Source organism: Chrysochloris asiatica, unplaced genomic scaffold (assembly GCF_000296735.1).
Source record: "Chrysochloris asiatica unplaced genomic scaffold, ChrAsi1.0 scaffold00140, whole genome shotgun sequence".
NCBI classification, from domain to species: domain Eukaryota; kingdom Metazoa; phylum Chordata; class Mammalia; order Afrosoricida; family Chrysochloridae; genus Chrysochloris; species Chrysochloris asiatica.
Window position 1 is genome coordinate 3096852 of NW_006408658.1, and position 11997 is coordinate 3108848.

At 39.4% G+C, this 11997-nt stretch overlaps 1 protein-coding gene across 1 annotated transcript; it reads left to right on the plus strand.

Annotated features, from left to right (window-relative positions):
- The first annotated feature begins 3793 nt into the window (after positions 1–3793).
- On the plus strand, positions 3794–4753 carry LOC102830888 (olfactory receptor 56A4-like). The gene has a single exon (XM_006870314.1). It carries the CDS (start codon positions 3806–3808, stop codon positions 4751–4753), a length of 948 nt encoding a protein of 315 aa, XP_006870376.1. The 5' UTR covers positions 3794–3805.
- The last annotated feature ends 7244 nt before the right edge of the window (positions 4754–11997 follow it).

Below are 11997 nucleotides of genomic sequence, written 5' to 3' on the forward strand. Positions count from 1 at the left end.
ACCTATATATCTACACCTTATTTATCTACTATTTTGTTATGTGGCATTTTGCATTTACAACAGCTTTGAAAAAATTATCAGGTGACAGCTCAGATGGTACCCCATATGTGCAGCCAGGCATGGGTTGCTCTCTGTGGGTTATCCTGAATGCTATATTGGGGGTCCTGGTGATGAATGGTCTATGAGAGAGATGGTAAATGACCCACCATGGGATACCTTCTCCCATTCATTCTTGATATTTCGGTTCAGCTATTAAAGGTGTGTGTGTGTGTGTGGGGGGGCAGCGGGATAACATTAGGTTTCAAGTGGGCAGGGGAAGGAAGGTTGGACAAAAGCCTGAAGGTACCAGAGAGGTCACTGGGGAGAGGCACCAATGCAGGAGATAAGGCATGGTCACGCTTTGCACTTGACTCACCAATTTCACAAAACAATCTGGCCTCTGGAACCGGTAGATAAGTGAGAAGTGGGTGCCATTTTGAGCTGACCCGGAGGTGGAACCGATTATAGAAGCTCACATATACAACCCAAGAACTATAAGATGCTGGATGGCCAACATTAATACAACTCATATAGTAAATCAAATAAAAGGAGAAATATTTAGTTCCTCCAAGTGATTGATTTGTACTGTGTATCACCGTAACCACTAGCCAAGTATGGCTGATTTGAATTGCACTGTGTTGTTAGTATAAAATACACTCCTGATTTTGGAGAGTTAGTACAAAAAAAAAAACAAAACATAAATATCTCTTTAGTAATGTTTACATAAAAAATGGGTAATGTGAAATATTTATTACTTGTTAATGTGATACTATATTGGATATATTGACTTAAAAATTATTGTTACCTTTTTCCTTCAATATTTTAAAATGTGGCTAATAGAAATTTATAGACCCCTGGTAGCATAGTGTATTATGAACTGGGTTGCTAACTGAAAGGTCAGCAATTAAAATCTATCCATCACTCCACACAAAGATTTACAACCTCAGAAACACTCTATTGGATCTCTGTGCATCGGAACCGACTCGATGGCACACAATCACCACAACCACTACTAGAAATTAAAAATTTCATATGATTTCACTTAGCATTTCTATTGGACAGGACTGCTGTAGACTGTGATTATATATGAGGCAAAACAGAAGGGAAACATTTTTCTTCCAACCTCTGAATCTGTCTTCAGACATTCACGTCCCTTTCACTGTTGAGAAATAGACTTCTGTTCTCCAAGAATAGAGAGGAAAACTGACTCTAGGAGCATCCAACACTCATCAGGACTACTGTTGTTGTTGATTAAAACTGACTGAGATTGTTGTTGTTGTCGTTCAGTGTCATCGAGTCGATTTTGGCCCATAGCGACCCTGTATAGGGTTTCCAAGGAGCTGCTGGGGAACTTGAACCACCGACCTTGCAGTTCACACGGCTTTGCAGTCTGGCGCATTAACCCACAGCACCACACCAAGACTCCAGGTTAGCTCATAAGAACCTTACAATTATTTGCTACTGCTCTTTGTGTACTAGACTGGGTTTTTGACTGATGGAGGATACCAGTGCAGTTAAGATGAAAACAGCAGTTGCTGCTGTCCCTCACTCTTGGAATAAATCTGTTAAATTAAAATTACTGGATACGTGAAACTTCTTGGGCTCAAAACAGCATTCTATGTTAGACAATTGGATCATTTTACATATTTTTAAAATCTCAGTCTATTCCTTTTTCAGACTTCTTTATGGTGGTTTAGTGTGTGTGGTGTGGTGCTGTGGGTTAATGCCCTGGACTGCAAAGCTGTTTGAATCCCAGTGTCGGCAATTGAAGCTAACCAGCCGCTCCTCGGAAACCCTGTACAGGGTCTATGGGTCAGAAATATCTCGATGGCACTTAACAACAGCAACAATGGTGGCTTAAGGAGCTCTGGTAGCGTAGTGGTTATGAGTCAGGCTGCTAACCTCAAGGTCAGCGGTTCAAAACTACAAGCCGTTTCTCAGGAGAAAGATGAAGCTCTCTGCTCACGTAAAGATTTATAGCCTTGGACACCCTATTCTGGGTCGACTCCACGCACACCACCACCACCACCATGGTGGCTTAAATACACCTTGGAAACCCTATACAGGGTTCCTGTGAGTCACAAGTGACTCCACAGCACTTAGCACCACCACCAAAGTTCCTGTTAGAGAGCCCTGGTGGCCTACTTAGTGGTTAAGTACTCAGCGGCTAACTGACAGGTCGGTGATTTGAACCCACTGACAACTTCCTGAGAGAAAGATGTTTCAGTCAGCTTCTGTCAAGATTTAGAGCCTTAGAGGAGTTCTAGTCTGTTCCGTTGTTGTTGTTTTTAAGTGCCGTCGAGTCGGTTCCGACCCATAGCGACTCTGAACAGGGTTTCCGAGGTTGTAAATCTTTACGGGAGCAGATAGCCTCATCTTTCTCCTGAGGAACCGCTGGTAGTTTCGAACTGCTGACCTTGTGGTTTGCAGCCCGATTTGTAACCACTACGCTACCAGAGCTCCTTAGTCTGTTCCGTAGCATTAGTGTAAGTTGAAGCTGATTCTACGGCAACAGGTGTGTGTGTAAATTCCCATTTTTTTGATGTAAGAGTTACTCATACCTCTAATTTCAGGGAGTGCTGTGGCTCCATAGGATAAGCGCTGAACTGCCAATCACAAGGCTGGCTGTTCTAGCCCATCAGTTTCTCCATGAGCGAAAAATGAGGTTTTTCTGCTCCCACAGGGATTGAAAGTCACAAAAACCCTATACAGGGTCAGTGTGAATCATAACCGACTTGAAGGGCACTTAACAACAACAACAACAACAACCATTGTCGGTTTTCTTAGGAGCAGCTGGTGAGCTTGAACCACCAACTATGTAGTTCAAGCGACTTTGCAGCCTGGTGCATTAACCCACAGGGCCACACCAGGACTCCATAACAACTGACTTCAAGTATTCTCTTGTGACCCACTTAGGTCTGGTATCTCCTTTCTTAGTGCAGTTTTCTCTTGCAGGAAGGACAGACAGAGCTCATCTCAAATAAAAGGTGTATGCATCCTTATCCTCTTCTTTAGCACAGTTCTGCTGGTTCTGGTGTGGTCTGTGATTGATCTGCTTTAGCAGTAGGACTTACAGTGTATTTTTGTGGCAGCAGAAAATTGTAGTAACTGAAGCTTCAACTATGAATCCCAATTACTTGGTTCTAGAGTATGGCTTCACCACTGTACTTTTGTTTCTTCATCTGTTAAAATTGGAAATGACAATGGTTCTTCTTTGATTGTTGTTATTGTTAAGTGCCTTCGAGTTGGTTCTGACCTGTAGCAACCCTATATAGGGTTTCCCAGGAGTGGCTGGTAAACTTGAACCGCCGACCTTGTGGTTCAAACCGACTTTTCAGTTTAGCTCATTAACCACAGTGTCACACCAGGATTCTTCTATTACAGGGAGGATAATTACATAATTAAACAGCCAGATTTAGAAAATATCGCTCCTCAGAAACCCTATACAGTGTCGCTATGGATGGGAAACGACTTGAGACACTTAACAAGAACAAGAAGAGTATAAAGTGACATTACAAGGAATTTTCACAGGCAAATCAGGAATTTGTCATTCTTCTATTAGGGTTTTTAACAAAATGGGTGGATTTGTAAATATAAAGCACTTATTAAGAGTGCCAGGTGCTTAACTGTTACTATTTTTCAATGCTTTTTAAGAAAATGTTCTTTCCTCATGGGTAATCATTTAGTCTGGATGGATTTATTTCTGTTCTACCTTCCAAGGTTTTCAGCATTATCTGCTCTGAAGTGTCTGATCAGGAGATGGTACATGGCATCACCCAGTAACTCCTCCACTGCTCCAGTCTCTGAATTCCTTCTCATCTGCTTCCCTAACTTCCAGAGTTGGCAGCACTGGCTCTCCCTGCCACTCAGCCTCCTCTTCCTCCTGGCCATGGGGGCCAACGCCACCCTCCTGATCACCATCCGGCTGGAGGCCTCCCTGCATGAGCCCATGTATTACCTGCTCAGCCTCCTCTCCCTGCTGGACATTGTGCTCTGCCTTACTGTTGTACCCAAGGTCTTGGATATCTTTTGGTTTGACAACAAGACTATCAGATTCTCTGCCTGTTTCCTTCAAATGTTCATTATGAACAGTTTCTTGACCATGGAATCCTGCACGTTTATGATCATGGCCTATGACCGCTATGTAGCCATCTGCCACCCCCTGCGGTATCCATCCGTTATTACTGACCAATTTGTGGCTAGGGCTGCCATTTTTGTTGTGGCCCGGAATGGCCTTCTTACTATGCCTATTCCTATACTTTCTTCCCAACTCCGATACTGTGCAAGAAATATTATCAAGAACTGTATCTGTACTAACATGTCTGTGTCCAAACTCTCTTGTGATGACACTACCTTCAATCAGCTTTACCAGTTTGTGGTGGGTTGGACCCTGCTGGGATCTGACCTTATTCTTATTGTTCTCTCGTATTCCTTTATTCTGACAGCAGTGTTTAGAATCAAGTCTGAGGGAGCTGCAGCCAAAGCTCTAGGCACTTGTGGCTCCCACTTCATTCTTATCCTCTTTTTCAGCACTGTTCTGTTGGTTCTGGTCATCACTAACCTGGCCAGAAAGAAAATCCCCCCAGATGTTCCTATTCTGCTTAACATCTTACATCACCTCATACCTCCAGCTCTGAACCCAATTGTTTATGGGGTGAGAACCAAGGAGATCAAGCAGGGAATCCAGAAATTGCTGAGAAGGTTGAAGACATGAAATGAAGGTAAAGCAGACCTGACCTTGGGAACAGAAATCGACAATATAGAATAATTTTCATGCTACATACAAAACTTATATAGGTGCCACACAAATACATTTGGAAGTGTGGAAGTGTGGAATGGAAGCAAAGCAGAACTGGAATTTATTGTATTTTTTGGGAGGTGAGAGAGGGATTCTGGAGTTAATTGGAAGTTTTCCTAGGGACTTGTCTAGCCATAATTACAGGAGATTAATTAGAGTAGAATGGTTTGTGAATTAAAGAATAAATTTCATTACAATCTTAAAAATGCTTTTAAATTTCCAGAATCGCTTAATATACAGATGCACATTACCTCTCTTGGTTCAGACTGACAGAGCTCAGCCTGGTTTTGTGTCATAAATGGGTCTCTACCGAATAAACTCCAGAACTTTGATTCTTATAGGTGAATGAGTGACATGCTCCATCCATTGCCTCTTCTAGTCTTGCTGGATCTTGTTCATATTTTTAGATAATGCCACTTCACTGGCAGATGAATTTCTGATTGTTTTTAATGAGTATTTTCTATTTTAAGAAGATTCCTTTTTGTGTGTGTGTGTGTTTTAAGTTAGAGCGCACTTTTTTTTTTTTTTCAGATGTGCAATAACTTATGCAAGTTTTGGCTTCATTGTATCCTAGTTGAATTCACCATCAGATTTCAGGCACCATCTGCATCCTCTCCTTCTCCTGCCTACCTTGATATAAAATTACATTGTTTTATTTTTAACTGTACTTTTAGCCCTGTTGGTTTCAGTTCTGGTCTCCTGTGTTGGGGCCAGCATAGCTTCCCATAGGATTCAGGCATCCAAATTGATGAGTTTGCTGAACAAACATAAGAGTGTTTTATGTTTTGAAGTTGCCTTCCTGATCATATCCTGAATTTGGTGGAACTTAGATGTTGAAATTTTGGTGTGGGATGCTGTTGGGTAAGCACTGGACTGCTATCTGAAATGTTAATGATTCAAACCCGTCAACTACTCCTCAGAATCCTATACAGGGTCATTATGAGTTGGAACTGACTTGACAGCACTTGGCAACAACAACAACAACGAGCATAATTCAAGGATGTCTCCTAACATAGTGGATCTATAATGACAGTCAGCTTGGAACGCACTCAAAATACCACTGGTGAAGAGTTGCCTCCTAAAAGTAAAGTTGACCGTGGTGGCATGAATGGAGTAAAGTTTTCGAGATCATCATTTGCTGATAGGGCACAACTCAAAATGAGTAGAAATAGCTGTAAACATCCATTAATAATCAGAAGTGGAATGTTTAAAATACTAATCTAGGAAAATTGCAAGTGGTAAAAAATGAAATTGAATGTATAAACATTGATATAGGCATTAATAAGCTGAAATGGACTGGTATTGGTCATTTTTAATCTGACAATCACAATGTTTACTATACCTGGAATGAAAAATTGAAGTGGAATAGTGTCACATTCATCATCACAAATCATATTTCAAAATCTGTTAAATGCTGTTTGTGATACAATAATATCCATACACCTACATAGAAGATCCAACTTTTATTCAAATTTATACACCAACCACTAAAAGCCAGTGGTGATGAGATGGAAGAATTCTACCAACTTCTTCAGTTTGAATTTGATCATATATTTAATCAAGATGTATTGATAATCACTAGACATTGGAATACAAAGGTTGGAAACAAAGAGGAAGGATCAGTAGTTGGAAAACATGGCTTTGGTGATAGAAGGAATGCTGGAGATCTCGTGATGGAATTTTGCAAGACCAATGACTTCTTCATTGCAAATATCTTTTTTAAACAACATAAAAGATGACTATACACATGGACTTCACCATCTGGAGTACACAGAAATCAAGTTGACTACTTCTGTGGAAAGAGATGGTAGAAAAGCTCCATATCATCAGCCAAAACTAGTCCAGGGGCAGACTGTGATCAGACTATCAATTGCTCACATGCAAGTTTAGACTGAAGCAGAAGAAAATTAAAACAAATCAAGAGCCAAAATATGATCTTGAACATATTCTACCTGAGTTTAGAGATCATCTTAAGAACCGAATTGCTGCATTAGACACTAATTACTGAGCACCAGAAGAGTCATGAGATGAAATGAGGAACACCTGTTCAAAGTCATTTGCACAGAGTACCTTGTTAATAAGTCTTCCTCCAATCCTGATGCAACATTCTTCTTCATACGATACAGTTTCTTGGATTATTTGCTCAATGTACGGATTGAAAATTATGGTGAAAGGATACAACCCTGGTATATAACTTTCTTGATTTTAAACAATTTGGCATCAGCTTCTTCTGCTTGAAATCTGCCTCTTGGTCTATGTACAGGTTCTTCATGAGTATCATTAAATGTTTCAGAATCATTCATTCTCCTCAATGTTGTCCATAGCTTTCCATGATCTACCTAGTTGAAAGCCTTTGCATAGTTAATAAAGCACAGGTAAACATCTTTTTGGAGTCCTGGTGTGGTGCAGTGGGTTAATGCACTGGACTGCAAAGTCAGTTTGAACCTCAAGGAAGGTGGTGCAAGCTCACCAGTGGCTCCCCGGAAACCCCACATAGGGTCAATATGAGTAGGAACTGACTTGACGGAGAAAACAAAAATCCTCACCACTGGACCAATAAACAACATTCTTATCAATGGAACAATGATTGAAGTTGTCAAGGACTTCATTCTTCTTGGATCAACAATCAACACTCACAGAAGCAGCAGTCAAGAAATCAAATGGCGTATTACGTTAGGCAACTCTTCTGCAGGCGACTTTTTTAAAGTGTTGAAGAGCAAAGGTGTCAGCTTGAGGACTAAGGTGCACCTGACCCAAGCCATGGTATTTTCAATAACGTCATATGCATGCAAAAGCTTGACAGTGAATAAGGAAGACCATAGAAGAATTGATGCTTTTGAATTATGGTATTGGAGGAGAATATTGAAAGTGCCATGGGCTGCCAAAAGAACCAACAGATCTGTGTTGGAAGAAATGCAACCAGAATGCTCCTTGAAGGCCAGGATGACCAAACTTTGTCTCTCATACTTTGGACATATTGTCAAAAGGGACCAGTCACTGGAGAAGGATATCGTGTTTGGTAAGGTGGAGGGTCAGAGAAAAAGAGGAAGACCTCCAGTGAGATGGATTGGACAAGTGGCAGCATCCATGGGATCATGCGTGGCAACAATAGTGAGGTTGGCCCAGGATCGGGCAGTGTTTTGTTCTGCTGTGCATAAGGTTGCTATGAGTCAGTACCGACTTGATGGCACCTAACAACAACAACAACAACAACAACAACAACAACAACAACAACAAACATCTTTCTGATATTCTCTTCTTTCAGCCAAAATACATTTGATGCCAGCAATGATATCCCTCATTCCACATCCTCTTCTGAATCTGGCTTAAACCATTGGCAGTTTCCTGTCAATGTACTATTGCAGCTGTTTTTGAATTATCTTTAGCAAAATTTTGCTTGCATGTGATATTAATGATATTGTCCTATAGTTTCTGTGTTCCTTTGGGCCACCTCTCTTTAGAATGGGCATGGATATGGATCTCTTCAAATCAGTTGACCAGGTGGCTCTCTTCCAAATTTCTTGGCATAGATGAATGAGTGTCTGCAGTGCTGCCTCAGTTTCTTGAAAGATCTTAATTTGTATTCCATCAATTCTTGGTCCTTGTTCTTTGCCAGTGCCTTCAGTGCACCTTGGACTTCTTCCTTCAGTACCATTGACTATTGAGTGTATACTACTTTTTGAAATGGTTGAACATCAAGATTTCTTTTTAGTACAATGACTCTGTGTATTCCTTCCATCTTCTTTTGATGCTTTCTGCATCATTTAATATTTTGCTTAAGTTGTTCTTGTTAAATGTCATTAAATTGGCTCTGACTCTTAGCAACTCTGTATAGGGTTTCTGAGGAGCAGTTGGTGGGTTTGAACTAACTCCTGACCTTGTGGCTTGCAGTCCACTGTCATACCAGAAATCCATAGACTCCTTCAATATTGAAGTTGAGGTTTGAATTTTTCCTTCAGTTATTTTTCAGCTTGAGAAATTTTGAGCATGTTCTTCCCTTTTGATTTTCTAACTCCAGGTCTTCTTGACCATTGTTGCCAAGTTTTTAGACGAGTATTTATATTTGCCAATTTTTTTTTTGTGTTACACTTGAGGTGATCGCATGGCTTAGAGATGTTATTATGTAAATGTGGAAAATCTCATTAAACAGTTTCAAATGCTGTTGCATGTGTTCATGATAAATTAACATTTCCATATATCATTGAATTTGAATTAATATTTTCAGAGCTTTTGCATATGTGTTCATTATGGAGATTGATCGGTTATTTTCCTTTACTGTCATGATTTTCCCCATTCTTTTACTTTTGATCTATTTGTGTCATTATATTTGAAGTCAATTTCTTGTGGGTAATATCTAATTGTTTTTTTTTATTCAGACTTATAATATCTGCATTTGAAAAAATCTTGTGGTTTGAGTGAAATTTGTTTTCTGCATTTTAATGGAGCTGGTTGCATCTAATGCTATTATTGATAAGGCTGGAGATTATCCTAAAATTTAAACTTTGTATTGTGTTAGGTGTCCCTGAGTTAGTTACAACTAATAGTAATCCCTATGTATGATAGAATAAAACACTGCCCGATCCTGCACAAGCCACATAATTGCTGTTATATTTGAACCCATTGTTGCTGCCACTGTGTCAATCCATCTCATGATTGAATGTCTTTCCTTTGTTATTAATGCTCCATTTTACCAAGCATGATGTCCTTGTTCAGGGACCGGTCCTTCCTGACAACATGTCCAAAGTATGAGAGATGACTTGCTGTTCTTGTTTCTAAGGAGCATTCTAGCTGTACTTCTTCTATGACAGATTTGTTCATCCTTCTGGTACTTTCAATATTCTTTGCAGTCACCAGAATTCAAAGGCATCCATTCTTCTACAGTCTTCCTTATTCATTTTCCAGTAGCTTTCACATGCCTATGAGGTGACTGAAAATACCATGACTTGAGTCAGGCACACATCAGTCCTCAAATTGATATCATATTTTAACACTTTAAAGAGGTCTTTTCCAGAAGATTTGCCCAATGAAATATGTCATTTGATTTCTTAACTGCTACTTCCATAAGCACTGATTATGTATCCAAGCAAAATGAAAGCTTTTACAACTCCATCTTTTCTTTGTTTATCATGCTATTATTTATTGGTCCAATTGTGAGGATTTTAATTTTCTTTACATCCAGATGCAATCCATACTGAAGGCTATTTTGTTGTTGTTGTTAAGTGCCATAGAGTAGGTATGACTCATAGCAATCCTGTATAGGATTTCTAAGGAGTGGCTGGTGAGTTTGAACCACTGACACTGTGGTTCAACACAACCTTGTAGTCTAGTGCATTTTCCCACAGCACCACACCACGACTGCTCACTGAAGGCTATTTTCTTAGATGTTCATCATGAAGTGTTTCTAATCTTGTTTGCTTCCAGCAAGCAAAGTTGTGTCATCTGTATATCATGGGTAGTTAATGTGTTTTTCTCCAATCCTGATGCTGTGTTCTTCTTTATATAATCCAATTTCTCAGATTATTTACTCAGCATGCAGAATGAATAAGTATGGTGAAAGGATACAACCCTGCCTCACAACTTTCCTAATTTTAAGCCATTCAGTATCCCCTTGTTCTTTTGGAACAAATTTCTCTTAGACAATATATAGGTTCCTCATGGGCACAATGAAATATTCTGGGATTCTCATTCTTCACAATGTGATCCCTAGTTTGTTATGACTCACACAGTTAAATGCCTTTGTATAGTCAATAAAGCATAAATAAACCTCTTTCTGGTATTCTCTACTTTCAACCAAGATCCATCTGATGTCAGCAGTGATATTCCTCATTCCACATGCTCTTCTGAATTTGGATTAAAATTCTGACAGCTTCCTGTCAATGTACTAAATTATCTTCAGCAAAATTTTAGTTACATGTGATATTGATGATATTGTTTGATGGATGATTTCCACATTCAATCTTGCCCATATTATTGTTGTTGTTAAGTGCCATTGAGCCAGTTCTGACTCAAAGCAACCCTGTATAGGTATCAAGGAGTGACTGGTGAGTTTGAACTGCCTACCTTGCAATTCAAACCGACCTTTCAGTCCAGCACTTATCCTATAGTGACACACCAGGACTCCATTTTGCCCATAGAATCTTCCAGTATTTCAACTCAAGGCTTCAATTTTTTTCTTTAGTTGGTCAGCTTGAGAAATGCTGAGCATGTTTTTTACTTTTGTTTTTTTAACTTTGGGTCTTTTCACATGTCATTGTAATACTTTTCTTTGTCCTCTTGAGAAGCTCTTTGAAATTTTCTGTCCAAGTAAAAGACTTCCTATTTCTTCCAATTTCTTTAACTTCTCTACATTCAAGAGCAAGTTTCAGATCCTCTCCCGACATCCATTTTGGTATTTTCTTTTTTCCTGTTTATTTTTTAATAAGCTTATTTTTAAAAAACTTCATGTATGATTTTCTTGATGTCATCTACAATTTCTCTAGTATTTGGTCATTGGTGTCTAATGCATCAAATATGTTATTGAGATGGTCTCTAAATTTAGGTGAGATAAACTCAATGTGTGGCAATGTAGAATAAGCACTGGACTGCTAACCATAGATTGGTGTGTCAAACCCACCAGCTGCTTCTCAGAAACCCATAGACTCACACTATAAGTCAGAACCGATTGGATGGCACTTAACAACAATATGCTCAAGGTCATATTTTGACTTTTATGGACTTGTTTTAATTTTCCTCAGCTTCAGCCTGAACTCCCATGTGAGCAGTTGATGATCTGCTTCACAGTCTATCCTGGTCTTGTTTTGGCTGATGATACTGAGAATCTCCATTGTTTCTTCCCACTTATATTGGCAATCTTGACTTGCTATAATGGATTACAAACTGGACCACTAGCCACCATAAGTTAGCAGTTTGAATCTATCAGTCACTCCAAGAGAGAAAGATGAGCTTTCTGTTTCTGTAAAAATTTATAACCTTAGAAACCCAATACAGGGCCGCTGTGAGTCGGAACTAACTCCATGGCACACAACCACCACCACCACTTTAAAAGTGTTCAGGACTCTGTACAACTGCTTTAGGTGACACATTTCTTCCTTGTGTGAAGATATTTCTAAAACTTGACAAAGACTAATGCTATGATAAATAGTAAAATTCTCATTTTAGAA